This window comes from Epinephelus moara, chromosome 22 (genome assembly GCF_006386435.1).
Source record: "Epinephelus moara isolate mb chromosome 22, YSFRI_EMoa_1.0, whole genome shotgun sequence".
NCBI classification, from domain to species: domain Eukaryota; kingdom Metazoa; phylum Chordata; class Actinopteri; order Perciformes; family Serranidae; genus Epinephelus; species Epinephelus moara.
Window position 1 is genome coordinate 14,923,861 of NC_065527.1, and position 25,234 is coordinate 14,949,094.

Below are 25,234 nucleotides of genomic sequence, written 5' to 3' on the forward strand. Positions count from 1 at the left end.
CATGTAGCCCACAGCCTGACACTTCAGCTATCGGCTCTGACACAGACAGAGAGAGACGGAGGCAGGTAGACCAATAGATGCCTTGAAGGAGTGTGAAAATACCATATTTTTACTGTCGCAATAAAAGCGGTTTGCTGCTTGTGCTTTCCTTTCAGTATCCAGCAAAATAACGTGCATCCACTCTCCTCTAAAATAAGATCAGTGACGCTCAAACATCTCGCAGAACTGGATGAACAAGGGCAATTTATCAGCACAATTGAACATCTTTTGTGGTTCATTAGCAGATCGTGAGATGTACTAAGTCTATTCTAAGTCATCATGCTAAATTTATTCTCATCAGGGTCATTAAGATTTTTTAGCCTGCGCTTATTTAGCAATTTGGTGACTCACCATGAGCCAGAATGTACCAGAGCTGGAAGAAAGGCACAGTGGGAGGTGTGTCACCAATCATTAAGCAGCACAGAACAGTATTGATAGAGGATTAACATGATTGGTGCTTTCAAAGGCTCCCTTTTCATTCCACCTCAAAGACGCATGCCCCAAGTTGTAGTCATGTTCTGAGACTTACCAGAACAGACCCCAATTAAAAGCTTTCCAATTGTTATTGTGAACAATGTGTCAACCTGTTTTTGATCTGGATTTCTTAAAGGGATACTTTGCTGATTTTCAACCAGTGAACCACAGGGAACTTCCCTCCATCGTGCCAGCGACCAGATCTCTCTGCTCAAATCTTCACTGGTTCTGGGGCTGTCGCTCAAACTACAGATTGTACTTCCACATTTTTGTATGCCTGCCACCACGGACACAACAAGTATAGAAGAAAAGAGAAAAGAGAGAGAGACACCCCTCTCACTCTCAAACTCGGATCAGACAGTAAAATTAGATTCTGTTAATGTATTGCCAATTTTTTATTTATTTTTTTGATTAAAATGTTTCCGGAAACATATTTTAGTGCACTGTTTGGCTGTAATAAGAACATCTATGAACAGGAAGTGGGGGCCATACTGTTTCCTGTATTGTTAAAATGAAGGTTGTACAAACTGAGCAGTGCCGAGTCTGTTGCTGTGTTGCCCATTTCTCACCAAAAACAAGCTTACGGTTTCACTACAATTTGAGATGGTTTGCTAACAGACAGACAACATATTGTTTCCTGAGTCGAAACAGCCACCAGCGGGAGCGTTTATTAGCCTGCTGCAGCATGGTGCATTCTGGTAGGTGTAGTTTTTCTACCGCTTGAACAGAAGTAAGCGCCACTGTTATTTTTAGATTAGCTTTCTCTGGTCATGTAGCACCAATTTCAAAGTATTTGCGTCTTTCTACTGCATACACAGCCCAGTTTCACAAAGAAAAAAATCTTTTCAGCTGTGAAATACTTCTTTAACCAAGAAAAATACAAGAACATACTTCAAACCAATCAAGCGCAGAATTACATGCTTGCACTACAATGCAGATGGTTCCTTTTGTGGAGGAAGAGGATATAATCTCTGTCAAAACCAGGCCACCAGGAAGTGCGCTGGACTGCGACGCCAATTTTCATAGTGGCCAAACAGTGGAATTACAACTCATGGGTCTGTCCTGTGATGCCATTGGACCCAAATAGCTTTTGCCCATAGACTTACATTGGGAAAGAGACATCTGTAAATCAGTGGATAATCAGTGGATAATTTATTTAAACCGGACATAGCCAGCTCAGCGGATCCAGTCTGTAGTGCTCCTGCTCTACGGGCCCAATGATGCATCAATCATCCGGGTAATTTCATACCACAAATATTGAGCTTCTTTTGCCTCGTGCTATGGAAGTGTATTGCATTCACTGAATAAAAAAAAAACAAAGACACCTTATCTCACAATTACGAGATAAGAGCTTGTAATTATGACATCCTGAGCTTGTAATTAGGAGATCCTGATCCCTGGCCCCGAGCTCCGCGGCTGCCCCTCCAATCTGCAGGGATAGTTTCGGCATCTGGTCTATTTTTGTAAGCGAACCACAAGCAAATCTGTCAGGAAAACATGCTTATTGTCTATTTTGCACAACATAAAGGCTGTATTAGACATGACATTAATAATGTGATTACGTGACGAGTGATTTGTTTGTTTGTTTGTTTGTTTGTCAATATATTCATCACCAAGCAAGCATTGAAATAACAACCTTAAAATGTGCTTATTTAGGCAACAGGTCATTGATAATGATGCTAAGGGATTTTGTTAAGCGCAGTCTCACAGTCTCTTGAGTTGTGAGGGAAGGTTGAAGACACATCAGAGGTGGCTTCACGTCAATATATACATGAATGAGTGAGCTACTGACATCACAACCTTGAAATGTGCACTTTCTACATTTTTAAATTATTTATCTATTTATTATACAAATTCACAGAATTGTTGAATGAATATTGAAATGGGTCATACTGCACTTTTAGGACGGTCCCTAACTATGCCTGTATTCAAAGGCACGTTTGCAGACATTTAGTTTCTTGCGCTCTCAACTGAATTGTCATTTCTGATTATTTCAAGCTGACTAAAACTGTGAAATATCTGCCTAAAATTGCTTTCCAATATATCCAAAAACTGGGAGAAATCAAGGCTTTGACACGAAGCTATTACAGATAATAGCCACAAAAACAGTAAATATCAAATAGGCTATTAACCTAACTTCACCCCTGTCTAGTTCAGGATCAAGATCAAGGTCTAGACAGAGGTGCACAACTTTCACAGGGATGCTGTATCCAGATCTCTTAATACATCCATGGTAAAAACCAGTGACTGTTTGGTTGCTTTCCTCTCCAGCCAAAATGTTCCTTCAGCATTCTGCAGTCTGTTTTGCTTCATGCCCTTTTAGACCACAGCACCATGCAAAGCAAACAAGTGTGTTTCCTCCTCCTCCCAAGCTAAGGTGTCATATTTTAGCTGCTGGCAGTTCTGCACCATAAGGCACCAACACTGACAACCTAATTGTTATTTACTGACACCATCTCCACTACACCACACAATAAAGTATGTGTATAGATTATGTACTGTGTAATATATACAGTTTAATGTGGACACAGAGAGAGTACCAAGATTTGTGCATCAAATATTCAGTAATAGCCCTGCCAGAAAATTTGTATTTGTGAAGCTGACACTGTAGTTCAAGTCGCTGCTGTAGTAAGATATTATAAAGTAGAAGTGTCTAATATTAAGTTTAAGGCATTGTTTGTATACAAGGTGAGATAATATTAAACAGTCTCATGATAAATATAGCCTTAAAATGTATTTGTTGCAGGGTTGTTGTTACACGGTGCAGATGTTCACATTACTGTGTCCTGTGTCCTTGTGATTTGTGTCATCACAGAACTTGATATACTGAACAGTAAAGAACTGAAACCAGTGCATACATTTCAGTGTGCTAGTGGTGTCCGTATCTAAACATTAACTTCTCCACGATCGGTTCACGCTCTGACAATCTAAACCTGACATGGACTAAACTTTAAATTAACAAATGGGGTGACTTTTGCTGCGGGGGCGGTGTGCAGGACATCTTTTAATAGTTAAACTTTAATGCCCTCTCCTTACACAGCTCTTTTAAAAAGCACTATATATGCAAGTTTTGCCCTTACTGTAATGTGAGCCACAGAGGCAGAGGGAGAATGAGACGGAGAGACTTTCTTGCCAATAAAGCTCATTAAATTGAAACAGAATTGAATTCAAATGGAGACGGAGAGAGAGAGAGAAGGAGGAACATGTTTTTTGTAGAGCGTAAATATTAGACTCTAACAGTACACTTTTAAGATTTAGTAGACTTGAAACCACGAGATTCTTATTAAAAGTATGCCATGAAAGAACGCATTTCTAGCAGGCACTGCAGAGAATGAGTGATAAACTAATCAACTTTAATGACCGCACTGTGCCTGGTAGCAAGTACGATTGTTGAGACACAGCAATCCGTTGAGACACGCTGGCAGTGTTGACACAAACTGAATAATGACACACACAGAAACATCTTCTATACATGATGCAGAGGAGATAACCCTTTTAATTAGTAGCATGTTGTTCTTAGGCTTCACTAAAGGAGGAATCACTAGCAGGAGGCCCAACAGTCAGCTAATGTTGCCTTATCAAGTATCAAGTTATCAGTATCAATTTAATGCTTGCCTCATTAGATTAATCTACAGCAAGAGATAGGGAGCCATAATTCATGAGGAGCATGAGCAGCGGCTCTACACCGCTTCATTTAAAGGTCCAGTGTGCAGGATTTAGGGGGATATATTAGCAGAAATGGAATACAATATAATAAGTATTTTTTTTAGTGTATAATCACCTGAAAATAAGAATCATAGTGTTTTTGTTACCTGAGAATAAACCGTATCTACATAGAGAACAGGTCCTCGTCTACAGAGATTAACATGTTGCACCACCATGTTTCTACAGTAGCCCAGAATGAACAAACCAAACTCTGACACTGGACAAGGCCATTCAAGTTTTCGTGTTTTAGTATTGGGCAATATACTTAGCAGTGTCGGAAAACACTGAAACTGCTTTATTTATTGCTTCTTTTTCCAAATTAACTGAATAACCTTTCAGAGAAAAAAGGTGAGCACAGCACACATTAGCAGGCGCTGGCTAGCAGCCCGTCTGTAACGTGCCAAACATAATCAGAGAAACACTGTTTTGTTACTGGAACTGTTTTAAGGCCCGATCACACAGAAAGCGTTTTAGCAGCGCCTTTTTTGTTTCTGCACTCCAGGCACCTGGCATTTTTGCCAGAGCGCTTTGACCTCCTCTAGTTGAAAAAACTTCAACTCAGAGCAGAAAAGCGCCCCGCATATTCTCTTTTTTCATAATTTATTTTCCCATTGTCCATTTGGATGATTTCAGAGGTGGGCTTCCTGTGGTTGTCACGATAACAAGTTTACAGTTGGTAAACAGTGGAGGAGAAACCGGTGGTAGCGGTTGCTGGATACCCAGAGCTATACGGCCCGACGATAGACAGCAGGTTGTCAAACTGCCCCCGAGTCATCCTAAAATACGCCTGGAAACGACCATCATCAAGGCGAAGCTCCTGGACCAACTGGTGGTTCTCTCCGTGATCCACCCTGTTTTTTGGGGTCACATGTACCCACACAGATCCCTGCCTCAACATTTTAGGAACTAGTTACTTATTACTGTGATAAAAAAAAAACAGTAGGTTGATTACATGGGAAGGTTAGTGTAAGTAGGTGATGATGGGGTGGTTGCCTGGCAACAATAAAAATGCGCAGCAAGCCTTTTTTTTACTAGTGGCATTTCATTTGAAAACCTGCAAAATACTTTCTGTGTGATCGGGGCCTTATTCAGTATTTTTACCAGTTAAAATCACTTGGACCATTTGTTTTGGAGTGGAAGAGAACTCTGCAGATCATTTGGCTCCTGGTAAAAAGCTCCTGAACAATGAACACTTATTTTTTCACTTAGAGTAAAAACCTCCTGAACGTTCTGGATCGGAGAGTTTTTAGAGAAAAAAGGTGAGCTCATATTAGCAGGTGCTGGGCCAGAGTCACTGATTTGTGACATGAAATTAGTTTAATCAGTGTTGTTAGTGATTTTAATCACCTGGTCTGTTTATTTTTGAGATGAAGAGAACTGAGGATAATTTAGCTCCTGGTAAAAAGCTCCTGAACAATGAACACTGAAGAAATTCTAACCGTTAGAAGCTTCAGCCGGTTGCAATCTGCAATCTTCACCGCTATATGCCACTAAATCCCTCTGAACCTTACACACTGTTCCTGTACACACTGTTGTGTGAGAAGTGTATTTCTCTTATTTGAAATTTGGTGACAACACAGGTTGATAAGCTTACGATAACAAACATGCTCCAATTGGATCTATGTGATTTTTGGATTAAGATTTCTTGAAGATAAGAAGCAACCTGACTAAACAAGATACATCAGATATCTGGCATATTTTGAGAAGTACTGATTAAAATTATTTCATTTCATTATTGGTTCAGCAGCCCAAGGAAACTGAGAAGCCATAAGCTAATGCTGAACAGGGCTTTAACAGGTGGCTTAACACACACTTGTGCGCTTGGGCAGGTTCAGACAGAGCACATTGCCAGGATTTTATTTAAATTACTGCATTTTATTAGCCCTCCGGTAATTCTATCTCCTTTTTACAATTTCAACAAGGATCAAGAATCAGCATTAACCACCGGATTAGCGCATGAACCCATGCATCGTCAAGTCTCTTGGCAGCAGCCGGTGGAGTTACATCAGGTGTTTTTCCCTCACAGCTACAACTATTCTCCTTTACACCAACAAGAGAGTGAGAGACGAAGAGAAGAGGGGGGGAGGCAGGGTGTGAGACAGAGAGAGAGAGGATGCCTGCAGAGAAATGGTGCACCAGTCAAAGCCAGACACAGACAGCAGCAGGGTCAAAGTGACACACAGAGTGAGCATGCTGAATCCATAATCCCATCTATGTCTAATCTACAAAAATCAGATGCATTTTTTTGATGTAGTTGTAAGCAAAAACCTACAAAATGTTTCTACATCCCTTCGTATGAGTGAGGACACATGAAAAACACTATGATAAATATATGCAAACCCCTTTGTCATGTAAAATTCTGCTCAGTTTTTCAGCTTTCTGCTGTCACACCAGAGAACAACAGGTACAGGGGAGAAAAGCCTTCAAATTAAATCTGTTGGAAACATGCTAAATAAGACGCGACCTTAATTACCAATAACCACCATCTCTTCTACCCATTCACCTCCGCCCTACTAACCTGTGGAAACACTGTGGTGGAGTGCTTCTAAGTGTGCATGTCATCCACTATAATGTATCGAGAGCAGCATAGAGGTACGTACAGTATGTTACATGAGATTTATATTAGTAAGTATGACATTCAATTCCCCTCGCTGTCGCGCTCGCTCCCTGGTGTCTGCAAATACACCCTTTGAAGTTGACACACGGATGAATCTGTTGACGTGTGCTCTTGTTCGCTCGCTCCCCATATATACTCCAGTTTTTCGTTAGCCGTCTCTCCCTCTCTTTCTCTGAGTGACAGATTGAGTTCAGTAGCAGCCTCAGCAGGAATCCCACACACAGGAGCAGCAAAGCAGGGAACTCTGGCTGACACCCCTCTGCATGTGTGTGTGTGTGCGTCAGAGAGCCCATCTCATGTATGAGTGTGTTTCTTATATGGATGTGGAGGTGTGTGCGCCTGCACATCAATGTGTCTCCCACATAAGCAGATTGAGGATTTCAAACACTGAATAGAGATTAGGTTTCTAGCTCGGATTTAAGGGGGATCTTCAGAGAGTGTGTGCATGTGTGAGCGTATATTATGTTGCAAAACAGTATTGTACTTGCAAGCCTGCACCAAATCAAACACAGTGACCTGTCTCTTTTCATGGTAAATCATCAGACAGACAAATGACCTCAATCATAAATCTAAGCGGGAACACTGTCACTTCCACTTTGATATTTTACCAGAGCTACGAGCCTCCACTTCAGGTCAGTGGAGATCATCCAGTGCAGTAAAACAGAGTCACCATGAACTTTTCTCAACACTCTGCAACAATTTAACATGATGGCTCTCAGGACAGAGACCCAGTGACACACCACTTTGTTGGTCATTACAACAGATAAATATGAGTGATGATATTGTACGTACATCCACTAGAGCTGCCACTTTTTATTTGAAATTCAAACAACCATTCAAACTTGTGAACATGTAAAAAATTAATTATGTAATGATCATTTGAAATCCAAATTCAGTGTATAGCATTAGCACAACAGGCTGTGCTTTGCAGTGCAGCAAGGGCGTTCACAAACTGCACTGTTGTTAACACAAAATGGAGGAAACTACATACAAGTTGTATGAGTTATACCGTAGCTACATACAAGTATAAAAAAACATCTAAGATGGCAAAGTTAAGCGTGGAGAGGTATGTTTCAGTCCTAATCGTGATACCTTATCACCTGAGATATAATGTGTGAACCATTTTGGAATCTTTCCTTTCTTTTAAAAGTGTGACATTGCCTAATTACTGTAGGTGTTTATTCTCGTTTGTCCAAACTTGATTTTTTTTAAAAAGTGAAAGCCCTACCATTCATCTGTCACAGCGTAACTTGCAGTCAGAATTTAATGGACACTTACGGGCTGTTGGCCCCGCCTCCAGAGCGAAACTGGACATACGGGGCGAGTTGGAGGAGGAGCCTAACAGCCTCTGGCCACTCCCCCTCATTGGAGCGAAAGTCACAGGAGGTGGAGTCACACTCCTCAAAGCTGAACTGGTAGTAAGAGTTCGAGTCCGAAAACACCACCCGCTGGTCCACTGGAGAAAAAACAGAGACAAAGAGAGAAAAACAAATATGTAAAGCAGCTTCCTCGCCTGTTCTGGGTCAGAATTTCATTTAGTTTTCCTGTATTTCCTTAAATTTTTAAGGAAATAAAGTGCCATCCTATGGTTAGGTGCACAAATTACACTAAGGTAAAGGTTTTCCTTAAAGTCCCATTTAAGGTTTCCTTAAAATAAAATCGGTTGCACAAAACACCCTTTTTCTTCTAATGGGTTTCTTAGAATGTTCACCTAAGTATGTAAGGTTTCCTCAATATCTTGGTCTATCTTGTTTACTTGCCTTAACAGTCAAAAAAACAACTGTATTCACCCTCTGTCTGAGATACTCTGCTTTAGCACCTGTCTCTTTAAGTGCCCCCTTCTAAAAAAGCCCAGTTTGCTCCGATTGTTTCATATATTTGAATCACTACATCATCATTGATTATATGTTTCCCTGAGGGTAGCTTGTGGCTACATGTAGCAGTGTAGGCTACATAATGTAAACTAGGGATGTTCCTGGCGACTAATTTCCCTGTCGACTAAATGAAAATTTTAATTAAGACTAGTTGACTAGTCTGGTGTTAAGTGGAAGCATATCTTGCGAGGTCACTGTTGTGATGAGCTGCGTTATCTTCTCAGACCGGGCGGGATCACAGCGTCTCCAGGTGAACAATGTCAAATTGGTCTGAGAGTTGCTAGCACCGCTAGCAGCAGCAGCCGTCATTCTGTGCAGGTTAACATCCAAATGCTTGAGTTGAATGTGGTAACGCATTGCTCCAGTCGAGTGATTATATGCTAGTTTTTCTGACACAGCCTACATGCTACCTTATTTTCATTTTCTAGATCAAAGCACTGCCAAACCGTCCTAGTGGCGGGCGGCTGCATGACAGTTAAGCGGCCTTGTACATGAATAGAATAGTAATTGGTTTACCCAACTAATATTTCTGGTGCCGACTAGCGAGGAGGTGGGCGTTTAATTGTTTAGACGACTAATACACGCATCCCTAATGTAAAGACTTGCAGTTGTATGGCTGGAGCACATGACCATATAAAGAAATCCATCACAAGCCGATGTCAGCTTGTCTGGAAGGTAGAAAAAAACGAGTATTTGAACCATCTGAAGCCTGAGGTTAGGTCCCCTTAAAGTAGGGGAATGAAGCAGTGAATTTATCATTCTATTCTGTTTCAAATTACCTGGTGAACTGGTTCACCATGTGAAGATTTTTACTGATGTCACTGGAAGGTGACTATAAATTCTGAAGCACACTCCAACCTCCAGGCATGTTAGTGTGTGCATGAAGGTGTGTGTGTGGTTGTGTTTTTACCAGACAGCAGGACTCCCAGCTCCAGCAGCACCTGCCAGACACGCACAGCAGTAGTCCGACAGCGCACGTACACACACTGCTCACACAGCCACTGCACCAGCTCCACGCCCACGTAGCTACGCCTGTTAAAATACACACACACATTTTCAGCACACGAGTACAGCCACACAGTGATATGATACGCATGCACGTACACATGCACTTCTTCCCTCGGTGCAAAGCTTGTCTTTTTTATTTGATCAATATCCATTGATTATTCATTAGTTCTCTGTAAGCCTTTTCCTCTGAATACACTTCCATCTTCCTCCCCTCAGGATAAACTCATTGTGTATGTGTGTGGATGTGTGTATGTGTGGGTGTTTGCGCGATGACGGTTAAGAGCACCTATTTATATTTGTGTCCAGATGTTCACATGGTCTTTGCATGCATCTGTAGTCACTGAATGTGCAGTATATTCTATGAGAGTGCATGTATTCCCAGAGCATCCTGTGCTCTGCTTAATAACATCTACGTCACACTTTGCTCGTCTTACTGCATAAACAACTTGACTGGCCAATCAGGACGGGGCTCAACGGTGACTGGTGAATCAGTGTACATGCTTCACCGGACACATCGATTCATCCCTGCACGCAGACAGACACACAAACACAGTGACAAGTGTACCGTATGATTCTGGCCAGGTGTATCTTGTCTTTAGCTGGATATGGTCCATGAGAGAGGAAGGCATTCCTCACAGCCCGACCAGCACATGGGAAACTCTGGGAACAAGACTGACACACACAGAGGACCACATCAAAATAAATGTTTTAAAATCTGACCACTGAAAAACTAATAAATGTGGCTAAGATGACAAAAACCTTTTCTCAACATTGTTTCGGACATGTACATAAGACTGCGGAGAGCTGATGCGGCTGTCATTGTTGGACTTACAAGGACAGCTCGATTTCTTTCCCCCTGAGGAATGAAACATTGACTGTGTCTACACGCTCCGCCATAATCCTGCTATAAAAAGATAGTGTTTCAATTAAGCTGTTTACATGGGCTGTTTGTTCTGTTTCATTCATATTCATGTTTACCTGTGACAGAGCAGAGCCCGCTTGATGAGGCTCCATTCACATTTTGTTACAACATGAGAAGCTCTGTCATGGAGGCAGGTTTTGCAAGTGACTGCACTTCAAGTCACTTCAGCTTTTATAGCAGGATGGTAGAGCACGTGTGACATAAAACTGGTCCCATGTAATGCAACATTAAAGGTACCCTGTGAAAATTTGGCCACTAGTAGTGCTAAAGAGTCATGTTTTCTAAGAATGGGCCCCTGTTTTGGTTGCATCTCATGCACAGGGTTTTTTCGGACCTAATTGTATTGCGGAGTTTTGCACAGCGGCGACCGGATCTTTGCTCTCAAACCACAAAAACATGTGATGGCACAACAGTCTCCTTCAGTACATTATTCTATGCTTTCTTTTGATTTTCACATTGGCTAGTCATTCTGTTTAATTTGTCTTCTGATTAAATCGGAACCGTTGAAACAAGTTGTAGGAAGCCTCTGCAAGTAATTGGTTGCTGGCAGACACTCTGTGCTGCAATAAAATGGTTAATCAGCAGTGCCGTGCACTGTAGAGCCGATGCGCTGCTGGTTCTGCCGGCCTGAATAGAATATAATGTCTACACACTCCAAAAGAAACTTGTTGAAACTTTAAACAATAATTTATTGTACAAAACGGGGGAAACAAACGTTGACAAAAACGGTTCCATAATTCATATTAAATTCAAAAGATAATGAAAAAACAGCTACAAGTTAGAGGGAATAGTGATAAAGTGGTAAAACTTGCATTGATCCACAGCCTCAGACGGATGCGCTCAAGCGTTGCCGTGCACACAAGCTCAGTTGGTAGGCTATACTATATTTTCACATTTTTAACAATGCAATTTAAAAGTTTTGATTTTTATTGATAACCTACATTTACCAACAACAAAAAGACTACATTTAGCACCAAAAAAATCTGTAAAAAAAAAAAAAGTAAAATAAAAAAATGAATATCGAATACCAAATTTTCATAACGAAAACCTACCCATAGAAACGAATATTCGAATATCCGAATATTTGGGTACAGCCGTAGTCTTCAGTGAGGTAAAATTACTGTTTTTGTCTATGGAGTTTGGCTTTGAAGAAAGCATCAATACGTTTTTGAAAGGGTTGCCTGTTTGGGAAGTACTGAGCATCCGACTGCCTGGATACAGAGATGTGGATTATACTGCACAAGTTGTGTGAGAGTTTGTAAATGGACGTTTTGATGTAGTTTTGCTGTTGTTAAATGCGATCCCCTAAGAATTTTCTCCATTTTTGGATTCTTTGTTCCCCGTGGAGGCATGCAAGAAAAAAGTCTTCTTCAAGAAATCAATGTAACACAGAGTAATTGACATACAAATGGTTGTTTGGGGCATGAAGTATTCCTTTGAGGTACTTATTAGTTATCGTCCTGTTAGAGTACTGCAGTCAACGCACACTGCAGAGAGCAGAATTACTGATCATCTTTGTAGCAGCAAGGTGCCCTTCAAATAAAGAATCCTGGCTCAATCAGGCTCACACAGCCAGAACTCAAATTTCACTTGACACACACTGTGGTCTGCTGAGCCCTGATCGGCATTCTCTTCAGTTATGGGTGTTGCCAATACCACAAAATTGCTTTGGCAGGCAGTTGGATCAGGTTTTGATAAACAATGACAAATGAACTCTACCTTTGTAAAGCATGTTTTGCTCAAAGTGTGCTACAAACTTTCTCATATGTAACATGAATTATTATCTGCCAAAATGGGTTTTTGAGCATTGATCTGCATTGACAAATAGGCCACGCAGTTGCATAATCATTTTTTAATTTTGAAGTAGCTGATCACAAAGGTCAAAGTCAAGAGGTGGAAATGAAGCAAAAACCATTGCCGAGATCATCCAAACTAATCTCTGTAATTTACTGATTCTTCCAGCTTTTGGTGACCAGGTTCAATCAATTCTTCGTAAATATTTTTCAGACTAATATCTTCTTAAAAAACAGGGCAGGAGATTTAAACTGGCTTAGCAAAGATCAACTTTAAGGCTTCTTTTTGCAAGCATTTTGCTGTTCAGGTGCTGAGCAAGGAGTCACACTGCACATCAGTGTTAGCAGCCACTTCCATTTGAGGCAAGATATAAAAGAACATCTACTGAAATACAACCAATAAAAATACTACAGTGCTGAAAGATAAACAACCAAGAAAACACATAGATTTTTCTTGGCACAGGGGTAACACGAGTGCACATAAATAAGCAGCATATAAGCTTCAGATGTCGATTCCTTTCATTTCTTAAACTTTTTTATTTCTTCAGCTAATGTTTTCGATGTTCAAAGAAAAATATACTCAAGTGAGATATTTCAGCCCTGAGGCCTTTTCAGAGTGCCGTACTGGAATATTTGCTAAACCGCATTATACTGATGCATGACAAATTAAGCCTCTCCCTCCGAGTGTGTGTACGTGTGTGCAGTAGGTGAAACTAGTTTGGAAAAAGCCCAAGGTAATATCACCACTGATGTCACTTGTATTAGGGCTAAACAAACACACTTTTGCTTCACAGCCAAACTAAAGGGATGATATCACCTGTGGGTATGTGTGTGTGTTTCCTTACCTTGTGTACTGTAGGCCCAGTGCTCGGTCCGGGGATTGTGTCAGGTGATTGCTGTTGAAACACAACACACAAAAGCCGTCAGAGCCGACACACAATGACACACACACAGTAAATACACCGAGCAAACAAGACTCTGGGATGAGAAAGACCAGTTTTACCATTCCAAAATCATTAGTCAGGTTTTGTTTAAACCAACAGCAGAAACAACCAGGGCTCAAACATTTATATTTCACTGCAACACACACTGCCACGCTTAAAGAATGTGTGTGATGATAGTATCACCTAAGTGTTTTAACAAAGACACACACTCAAGCACTCAATAAAAATACCAGTTCAAATACTCAACAGTAAAATGCAACTGTTGGTCCAACATGATAAATCTCTTCTACCACCATGCCAACATGTTGTTGCCTTTGCCCTGGGTGTATCCACTCCACCTCTCCTTCCCCTATCAGGAAATAAACTCTTAATCTTTATGGATTACTATGGTGCCAGAGGAGCTAGATGACGGTGTTGACACAGTGTTGACACGGTGGTGACAAACTGCTCATAAAAGAGATTAAAAATGATAGTAGGTGTTAGATCAAATGGAGCGGAAACAACACTACATCTGCTTTTGTATTTCGCTGCAGTGTTACACATTGTGATGCAACTTGGTAACAACTTGTCTTGGTTCTGCGCTGCTGCTGAAATAAAAGCTTGCTTCAAATGTTTTACAGACTTGGATAATAATACTTGAAGATAACGGTTCCTAAAGTGTCCGTTTAGTCAATCAAATATCATTCAAGTCACATGTAAACATAATGGGAAATGACAGCTCTGATTAAGAAGGTTTTCACTATTTGCAATTAACAGTGTTTAGGCATTTCTTAATAAAGTTTCCTGGATCATACATTGCATTATCATAAAGTAATTACTTGTACAAGCTAAAAAACATCTGTATTGTATTGTTCTTTACTAACTAAATTTAATATCTATGTTGTAAAAACATCTGTTTACAGTACCACTGTAAAGCAAACTTCAATTGAAGATGACTACAACAAAAATAAACCCTTAATTCACCCAGTTAGATGTGAAAATATGCTCCAGACAGATTAAAATTACTGTTTATTTAAATAGAGTCTGGCGGGTTTGGCAATGGTGATTTTGGGGCTGTTTCGGGTTAAAAAGGGGATCTTACTCTCGCAAAAAGGTCGACCTCTGAAGGGATCCTTCCCCTGATGTTATCAAAAACATCACATTTAGTGGACCTAAATTGACGGTGAATAACTGCCCACTGTGGCCTGTTTTACTGCTGCCGGCTGCAGCCCTGTTGCTCAATACTGGACCACTTTCAAAACCTGTTGTTTCCATTGGTCACTTCGACACAAGACGTGGGAAAATAGGATCCAGGTTGAAATATACTGAGGCTACCCTTTAAAGACTGGCATATCTAAAAAGCTTCATCTGTTATCTTACAACCCACAGAGGGAAACCTTTACAGTGTCTATAAAATATTCACCTCCCTGAAACGGTTTCATGTTCTATTGTTTTACGACACTGAATCACTGTGGTTTAAAGAGGCTTTATGACACTGATCAAGACACAAAGACAACGTGAACAATCTCTACAAATTTATCTAAAGTAAGTAAACATAAAACACAGAAGTAGGCTGTTTACCACCTTTACACTGACACACCTAAATTATCACTGGTTGAATGGAATGTGTAATCAAGGTGTGACAAGTGATTTTAGGTTAAACACACCTGTATCTGCATTTTCGAAGTTTGGAAAATATGCTGTGCAGCCATCCTCAGTAAATGAGTGTCCATGCAAAAAGGGCAGTGAGAGAGTGGCTGAGATGGGACACACACAAACAACCACAAAACAAAGTGCTCTGATGAGACCAAAATTGATCTTTTTGACCATCTCACTAAATGCGTGGTCATAGCAGTCACGCCAGAGGGTGACACTGATGCAGCAAAATGAAACACAGAATAATCCTGAATACCAAACTGGGAGAACGCTTCTTTTTCAGCAGGATAACAAGGCAAGGGTTTCAAAATAACAATAAAAGTAAAGACATTTTTGCACATTTTTATTCAGGATTTATTTCGCATTTGCATTTGTACTCAGCCTTAGAACAATTCTGCATCATTATCAGTGGATATGGTGTGAGAAAATATCCAATACTGGCATCTGCTTTGAAAACACCATGGTAGCGCATCGCTGATAAAAACACAGACTGTATTAGGATGACGATCACGTTGCCAGTGTTCATTACAGACACACAGACGAGAGCCTCCTGCAATAGGAGTGCAACTGGTCTGATGGCTCAGTCAGTGAAGCGGGATCACTGAGAGAGTTGTGGGTTTGATTCTCTCTGGAAACCTTCCCAGGAAACTGAGCCTGTGCTAGAAGCTGCTGCTGCCCTCCGCCTGATGACGATTAGGGAGATACAGAGAGATGAAATGATGGAACAAATGAAAAGAACCTAAGCGACTCTGGAAGATGGATTCAGATGAAGAAATATAAATGAGTTAGCGTGCAAGAGGAGAAAGAAGAGAGGGAGGCTGAACAAATCACAACAGTCTATGAATATATGACAGGGGATGTGAGCATGACAGATGGAGGGGGAGAGAGAGATGAGGCGGTGAGCGACGGAGAGATCGTTTTAATTGTAATCGTGAGAGGGAGAAAAAGTGAGCGGGACAAAGACAGAGAGAGAGAGGAATGCACGTCTGTGGCTTTGAGTTGCAAGAAAACGTAATAGATGATTAGAAAGATGTAGAGCAGTGTGTGTGATCCTCATTAGAGCGATGATACTGTCTCAGATGTCACACACACACAGATGATGATACGCACTTGCACACACACCTTATTCAAAGCAAGTTACTGTATCGCAGCTTACCTACTCTTCATTAAAGGAATAGTTTCACATTTTGGTGATGTCTATGTGCATTAGACAGGATGCTACAGGCAGCAGCTGATCAGCTTAGCTTAGCATAACGACTGGAAATAGGGAGAAACAGCTAGCTTGGCTCTGTGCAGGTAGCAAGGTAACAAAATCCACCTGCCAGAAACTTTTTGGATTGTTGGTCACCCAAAACAAACAATGAAGTGTTTCCCCACATAGAATTTATCTGGGCAGCATTTTAGCATTCTTCAGTTTTATTTTTTTTTATCTATCTGAGAGAACAAGCCCATCAGAGGTTGCAGTGTCTCAGGGATAGAGCAGGTCGTCCACTAATTGGAAGACCTGTCAAAGTATCCTTGAGCAAGATACTGAACCCCAAATTGCTCCCGATGGCTGTTCCATCAGTGAGTGAGTGCATGTGAGTGGTTACGGAGTAGCAGGTGGCACCATGTCTGGTAGCCTCAGCCACCAGTGTGTCCATTGTGTGCAGTCCATTTACCATCAGTAATCTAGTAACTAGTTAACAACCTTCTCTCACTGTACCACCTCCCATTCTGCTACTGCAGCCGAGGTGGAAGCGCCTCGAAGTTCCAGTGTTGTCTTGAAGTCTGCTTCCCCGACCAGTCGTGTTTCCCCCGATAAAATGATGCTTTGCATAGCGACCCCATTGATGGTTCAGATTTATGTAGAGGGAGACACATATTGATGGGAAAAGGGTCTTCGACACAACATCAGCTAGCTGTGATACTAGCGCCATCTGGTCTATTGTTTTCCACGAGCGAGGGACTTTGACATGAAAACATAATGCTAATCAATTATAAAGGATATTTCAAATACGATATAAATGATCTGATTATGATAAAAGATCAAATATGTATCCAAAGCCAATCCTTTTGATCTTTGCTGCCCCTCTCCCTGTCCTTCTCGAGTTTCCGAACCCCTGATCTTACCCCCCACTAGGGATGTCAGTTTCAGGTAATTTTGCTTTTGATAGCTCGACACCCATTAATATGTGACTAACTGGTTCATTTTTAAGAGAAAAATGCAAAAAAGCGTTAAATACAAGATGCTTTTTCTTATAGTCCAGCAAATCCATTGACTCAGTCGACGCTGTTGGGTCAGGGCAGTGTTACCAGCTGTAATCGACGAATGTGTGGCGCAGCTAGCTATCTCTCACCTGACCCAGCTGGTCCACAGCACAGAGCGGCCATGGCATACTAACCAGTGGAGACCAGAGGGTGGGCAGTGGGCACTATGTGCGCATATTAACGCGGCTAGCAGGGTGTCTGTCTCCAACTAGATCTGAGTGGTGTGCAGAGCAGTAAACTGAAGAGCAGCAAAATTAGAAAGCATCAGAAACATTCTCAGAGGTTAAACAATTAAGGGTTAACTGCTGACACCCCCACCCTCCACATGATGAAACTTCAAAATCTGCCCATCCATTGTACTCATTAGAAACAGCATTAATCATCAGTTGCAGCCCTGATACTGACATTTAAAATGAGCGATCACAGAGAAAGCTGGAGGTCACAAAAAGTCCAAAAGCACAGTTTCTCCCCATTCACAATAAAACACAAGGCTGGAGTTTCAGATTTATCCACGCTGGAAAACATTTTCAAAAGAGCCCACTTTTTTGGCTGCTCGGGGCGGACGTCCTCCGAGATATCACTAAAGATGAGAGCTTCTTTCTGTTTCTGTGTGTGTGATGACATGCAGTGTTTGGACTGGGGGTTAAGTAGAGCACACCAGCCAGCCAAGCACGCAGACTAAATAAATTGTTTCTGACTCTGGCTATCTCTGTCTTGCTCCTTCTTTCTCTCTTTTGTCTTGGCCGCTCTATCTTATCTCTCCATCTCTTTGTCTCCCGGTCTGGTGAACACAGATCTCTCGAGAGGTCTTTGTTTCTCCGCCATCATCTCTTCTCACAAACACGCTCAAGACACACCAAGCACTGGAGGAGTTTCATTCAGCGGCGAGAGAAATGTCTGCTGGCCATGTTCCTGTGAGTCTCTTTGTCTGTGTCTTCGTTTTCTCACAAAGATGCACTCCTCCATCACAGTATACTGCTGTCAGTACCGGAGGCCGAAAGAGAGTGACGGAGGAGAAGAGTAGATGAATGAGGAGGAATGAGAGCTCTAAAGAGAGAGCACATGCTGACACGCGTATCTGTGTGATGACTTCAAAGTGTGTATACAGAGAGAGAGAGAGAGAGAGAGAGAGAGAGAGGGAGGGAGCAGCAGAGAGCGAGGTCATTATCTGCAAGAAATGGATTACTCTCAGATTAGATTGCTGAGCACAGTGAAGAGCTGTAGCACGGTATGCTTGGCAAGTCCCCTCACACACACACACTTCACATTCACACTAAGCTCCTGTCGACTCCTCGACAGATTCGTCATACAAGGAAGTCAAAATGGAGACATCAAAGCAGCAACAGCTCAGTGGACAAATAGACAAACACACACACACATTAAAGCTGTTAACAAACCCACCTGACTGCCCACACCCATCTGCCAGCACGCATGACCTTTGGCTTACCAACACTTCAGTGATCTATAGCATATTCGTTAATTTCAGGAGTTATCAATCAACAGAAAATAAGTCAGCATCACTTTTGATCAGTTAATCATATCATTTCTTTTTTCTTTTAAGGGAAAATGACAAGAATTTACTGGTTTCAGCTCCACAAATGTGAATATTCTTCAGGTCAAAAGGGGTTGGAGCAAGAAATTTTAATGTCTACTTGGGCTTTAGAATTTTTACGAGCATTTCTTACTGTATTCTGTCATTTTATTTTGGCTGTACCCTCCTCAAAATGTTGTTGGATACAAATCTTTTCATAGACTATCAAGCAACATTTTATTGAACTGCCAGATTTTTCAATAGAGTTCGATGGGATGTTCAGGGCGACAGCAACGTTCACGTAATATGGTAAACAAGCCAAGCATAGCCCTCTGAGCTAATGCACGCTAACTATGCTAACAACGGATCGGAAATGTGCACTAGATATCAAACGGGGGGGTGTCAGTCCCCATGGCATCATGGGTAACTTACACATAAGGCACCATGAATGCTGAAAGGTGCATACAGGTTTAGGAGCAACATGCTGCCATCCAGACAACGTCTTTTTCAGGGACGTCCCTTCTTATTCCAGCGACACAATGCCAAGTCACATTCTGCACGTGTGGCTTCATAGTAGAGTACAGGTACTAAACTGGCGAGCCTGCAGTCCAAACCTGTCTCCCATTGAAAATGTGTAACACATTATGAAGAAGAAAATATGACAATGGAGACAACAGACTGTTGGGCAAACACAAATGGGAAATAATTTCACTTTCAAAACATCATCAATTCATGTCCTCAGTTGCCAAACTCTTACTGAGAGGAAAAGGTGATGTAACACAGTGGTAAACATGCTCTTGGCCCAACGTTTTCAAAATGTGTTGCACGCAACAAATTCAGAATAAGTGAATATCTATTTAAAAAACAATAAAGTTTACGAGTTTGTCTTTGTACTGTATTCAACTGAATATAGGTCAAAAAAGATTTACACATCCTGTTTTTATTTAGCAGCAGCCCAACTTTTGTGGAATTAGGGTTGTCAGCATTTGCGTATTCTACAAATACGCTTGAATTATTGTACATATTTTCTTTTAAGTAAAATGTATTCCTAACTTTTTTTTTTAAGTTGTTGATAAAGTTTCAAAGTAGCATTAGCATAAAGTCTGGAAGTAGTATTAGCATACTGCTCATTATGCTAATCCTTTCAGTCACATACAGTGGTTCTAGTGATGGTGTGTGTCAGTTTATACAGTAAGGGGATGTGAATTTGTGTTGCGCTTCTCTCCCCACTCCTCGCTTGCCCTTTCATCTTTCTTATCTCAATGTATAATGCAGTTATGGATGTGATACATTGCTGGCAGACATAAAACACATCACAAACCACTGTTTTGCTTCATGTATAATGCAGAAATGAGATGATCTTCTGGGGAAATATCATCGACTATCCTGCAAGACTGTGTTCATAAAATCTGCGCTTACATTATGACCATAATAATCCTATTTAACTGCCTAAATTCTACATTTTGAGCAGCATACAGTACATTTACATAGTGTTTGTGTGTCAAAGTTGTTCGCCTGTTTGTGTTCACATTTTAATCCATGAGAAGCTTTGACTTCACAACTAGTGTTCACATTAAGTGATGATACATATCCAAATATCCAATTTTAAAATGAAAGATCTGATATCATCTGAGGGCAGCAATATCATTTCCAGTGTGTAGTCTGCCGTAAATTCATTAAAGAAAACAAAAAAGACAAAGAAGCTGCAACCCCAAACAAAATGGCATCATTAAACTGAAGGTGCACCATGATTCGTCTGTGTTTAAGATCATTTGTGAAAGATGTGCTACTGTATTTTTCCACCTCTACCTTATTTCGTTTGCTTGCATTAAGAATGCGAAAAACACACAGGGTCCAGAAAGCCTTACTAGTCCGCTGTTTTTTGATTATTGTTGGCAGCGCTATCTGTGAAGAACGTTTTTTTATGTCCCACTCTGCTGTACACACTGCTTCTTCCTCTGTTTTGGTGTCAGCGACAAAATCCAACCAAGACTAACATCCATCCATCATCTGTGACCACTCATCCAACCCAAGGGTCGCCGAAGGGGTAGAGCCAATCCCAGCTGACATTGGGCAAAGGCAGATTAGGCTACATCCTGGACATGTCACCTGGCTATCACAGGACTGACACATAAAGCCTGATTACATTTGGTTTTAAAATTTTGGTGTTCTGATGACAGCTGAGACACATCGCCGTTCACACCTGTGTCTAGCATGTGTCTCAAGCTGATCACTTGTGTGTCAGATTTGTCACTGCTTATATCACTTCCTCTAGAAGGTCAAAGCCTCCACACTCACCACTCACATTAGTGGTTGTGTCGGTATAGCTGAAAATACGGCTGTCAGCAGAATCCAACACAGCTCGTTCCATAGAGCAAAACGATGGACGGTCACGCAACACTTGGTCCAATTCACCTGTAAAATGGGCAAGTTATAGAGCGTTGGAGTGCTAACCCCACACATCCATGATCAGGACTGTTTACACTACAAAAGATATGTAGTGAAATGGTTCCCTCGGCTGGTGGTTTAAGTGATCGGATCATTATGCGTCTCGGTGTTCATTTACACTTTTATTTAGCGCCGTCCACTTGTGATCCGATTGCCTGAAACACAAAGCCGAGTGTAAACAGGGTCATAGAGACGTACAACTATTCATGCTCGTGGTCACACCTACAGGCAGTTTAAAGTCAACAACCTAACCTGCATGTCTGGACTTTGGGAGGAAGCTAAAAAACCCAAAGCAAGCCCACGCTGACACAGGGAGATCATGCAAACTCCAACCAGAAGGATCTCAGCCTGCCAGTGAGTTTGAACCCAGAGCCCTCTTGCTGTGAGATCAAAGTGCTACCCTCTGGACCACCATGGCACCCACATGATCACAGACTAACAAAACCTGTTGCAGAAAACTGACTGGGGGGGTTGTTGAGTAGCAAAAAACCATACCAATCAGCGTGACCTGTCAGCATCTGTCTGTCCAGCCCAGCTAGCTGCTGGCCAGCTAAAGCAAAGACAGCCTGAGTCTGTGACTTGTTCTGCTACATTTAGTAAAAAACAAGCTCAGAAGAGAATGTTTCACTCTGACAACATAAAATGTGAAATCCACTGTACACATGTATCAGCAAGTGCCCAACAAGTGGCTCTCGAATCTGACACCTGACCAGGCCTGCCACAGAAATGGCTTGGCCTTTGGAGGGGCCCTGCCCAAAATCTACTTTACTCATATCAATGCATGCGCGTCCTGAGCTGTGGTCAACTCTTTGGAGGAGGAGGAAAGAAAACTAAGCAGGTTTTCCCTGATGTAAACTTCTAAAGTGTGGCTACTGTACAGAGCACCCTAGCAAGTGTACCAAAAATTTCTCCCGTCATATTATAGCCAATAAAGGACTAATAATTGAATACCAGAGCAAGTCACAACAGAGAATAATGCAAGACAGGATTCTCAAAGGTGAGGCTGCTGCAGGCTGGAACCAAAGGCGACAGATGGCTCCGTACCAACACAACAGGTTCAATACACTTCATGAGCTGCTGGTGAACATCAAAGAAACACATGAGGTAATGTGAAAACTTGCTTATGTCAGATATTTCAGCATGTTTCAATGGCCTCACATAACAGAACAACAACAAACAATTGCTCAAGATTCTGCATGGATCAACAAAAAAACGGTACAATGTGTGCAGGCGTCCTCTTCTGCAAGAGATGCTGTGATTTTGAGATTGTGTCACTATTTTCTTTTTTAGCGTTTCCAAATTTATGTGCCACTGTAGCGCCGTGCAAAAACAATCCATGGTAGTTTCCCTTTTTGGAAAATTTATATATGGATATAAAAGCAAGAGTGAGAGTGTGTGTATGTGTGCCAGGTGAAGCATAGCCAACTGCCAGTGTCTGGAGAGAACCAGTCTGCACAGAGCAGCCATACCTTTACACTACTTACCCACGCCTCATCACACTCACCCACACATGCACACACACACTAAGTTAGATGAAGACAGGAGGAGAGCAACATTTTTTCTTCATCTACTCAGTATTGCCTTCTTTCCTCGCCTTCAGCTCAGGCAATGAACAAAAACACAAAGATGATACGGTACGTTACAGTTAAATGAGTGAAACACTACCTGGTATTTGTAGCTCCTGATGTGAGCTTCATAATTTTGACACATCTGTAATACACAATCGTGATCCATCCTTTTTTTGTCTGGACTCTTACATCAACTTTCTGCAGTTCATTATAGGATCGCCTCTGGTTCATTTGCCGCCACACTAATTTAATCGTATAAATCAGACAGGTAACAGAAACACCGAGCGAAATGTAAGTCCTTTAAACATCACTCAAGATAACACTACATAACATGACATAAACTGATCATCTCCCGGGCTGTACACCACAAATGTTGCATATTTTTAGCCCATTTGGCACCAGTGGGACTGGAAGTCTTGGCACTCTGTCCCTGATTCCCACAGAGGCAATCAGGGACACGTTTTCTCCTGGCTGCCACCGATGATGATGAAGATGAGCGGAGCTGACACTGTGAGCAGATATTTGGCTTGTCATGTGTTTCTGTGTGTGTGTGTGTGTGTGTGTGTGTGTGTGTGTGTGTGTGTGTTCTTGTAACATTTGGGCACACAGAGTCACACACATTACGAGACCAATCGTCACAAAACACAACCAGAGGACCCTGGAGGTTGTTTGATGGTTGATGTACAAATGTAACTGAGACAATTAGTCAAATAACTGAACAGTAGACAGAAAATGACTTTGCAGCCTCTCTGTTTCATTTCAAACATATGTTTGAGTTGTGGAGCGTGGGATGGAAAAAAAGAAAACGTGCAAGCATCACCTTGAGCTTTCAAAACTTGCCAAGGGCATAAAGACAACAAATTAATCTGTTTTTTTTTTATAAATATCATCAATGAATATCATTCTTAGCTGCGCAGCTGCACATAAGTGTGTGTATTTTAATACATATGTAGGCATGTCGTGAATCTGTTAGGGGGAGGTAGTGTTGCCTTGACTACCGGAGTGTGAAGGTATGGTGTCCAACAGCAATTCTAGTTATTATGGATGTAGCACGCGCACACACACGCACGCACACACTGCCTCTGCGACAGTAATGCATGTAACAAAATGAAAACACCTGAGTCGTGACGGGGTTACGAAACAGCCCCACGGCACGGAGCGGTGTCGGGAAAAGTCACGGTTGGAGAGATAAAACCGTGAGCCGTCGCTTATCAAACATAAAACACGGAAGGACGAAGAGTCAGGCAGCGGTCGGTTTGAAATACTCACGCTCTTCTTCCGCAGGTGCAGCCCGTGCTTGAGTAGCCCCGGCAGATCCCGGATTTTGTGTTTGAGCTGAGCCTGGTCCCGTGCGCTCCGGTTCCACCGCAAGCCCGCGAGCAAGCCGTCCTCTGCGGGCTCCGAGTCCTCCATGGTTCCTCTCCTCCTCCCGTCTGTCCTCGAGCTGCCGCCTGCCACCGCTCCGGGTGTCTACTGTATCCTCACAAGGCGCACCGCCGCCCGCGCCCGTTCGCCATTTCCCCCCTCCTCGCGCTCACACTCAACGACCTGCATCTGCAACTGAGCCGCGCGCTGCGTTAACGACCTACTGAATGTATTCCGCAGCACGCGACGCTGCTGCTCCACCCAATGGCTCGCGCGTCCTACTCCTCGGTACTACCAGGTTGATGTGTGGATGTGTGTGTGCGTGGGAGTGGGAGGGGGGTGGGGGGTCACAGGTGCATAAAAACATTGCATCACTTCCACCTTTCATTCTGTGACCAGCCTGACAAAAGAAAAGAGCAAATTCCATTCAAAAACACCACATTTTAACTGTTGTACAGGTGCAGCTGACATGTCAGTGTCATTTTAATGTTTATCTGTGTCCCATGTTGTAAATGTAACACACTCACAGAGATAATAGTCTTTGGGGGGAGGGAGGAAAGAAACAGAGGGCGCTCGGTAGGGCTACGTCACCACATTACCTGGCTCAAATTTCCAAAAGTAAACAAAGAGCAGCCTCAGAGTGTATATCAATGTGTTGTGGGAGTGTGTGTGTGTGTGTGTGCTACATTGCAAAGCCTATATTTCAGCCTTGGAGCTGTATTCTGTCCTGGCTGTGTGTAAACTCTGTGAAGCCTGGAGCCATTTCTCAGTCCAGTTTAACCTAAGGCAGAAGGCAGGTGGGCTGAAACATGAGAGGGTCTCAGCGCTTCATGGTGTGGGGCGTTGTAGAGGAGACACCCTGTCTCTAGTGTAATAATGCTAATAGACATCATCAGGCAGGTCCTTTGAAACTCTTTCCTCTTCCTTTGTTGGAGGCAGTGTATGTTTGCATAACATGCTGGTTATAGTGGGAGTTTAAACCAGTCCCATGTGCCTCCTGTGTGCTATGGAATGGAATTTCTTTAGTGTATAATCACCTGAAAATAAGAATAGCTGTGTTT

General features: G+C 42.1%; 1 protein-coding gene across 1 annotated transcript in view; it reads right to left on the reverse strand.

Moving 5' to 3' along the window:
• Window positions 1-24,446, reverse strand: part of rapgef5a (Rap guanine nucleotide exchange factor (GEF) 5a) — a 65,693-nt gene extending 41,247 nt beyond the window's left edge. The window contains exons 1-5 of the mRNA XM_050034269.1: window positions 24,078-24,446; window positions 13,278-13,328; window positions 10,283-10,389; window positions 9,620-9,741; window positions 8,114-8,291 (exon numbers count right to left, since the gene is read on the reverse strand). Of these exons, the coding sequence (XP_049890226.1) occupies window positions 8,114-8,291; window positions 9,620-9,741; window positions 10,283-10,389; window positions 13,278-13,328; window positions 24,078-24,221 (602 nt within the window). The 5' untranslated portion in view covers window positions 24,222-24,446. The remainder of the gene's footprint in view (window positions 1-8,113; window positions 8,292-9,619; window positions 9,742-10,282; window positions 10,390-13,277; window positions 13,329-24,077) is intronic.
• Window positions 24,447-25,234: the final 788 nt, after the last annotated feature.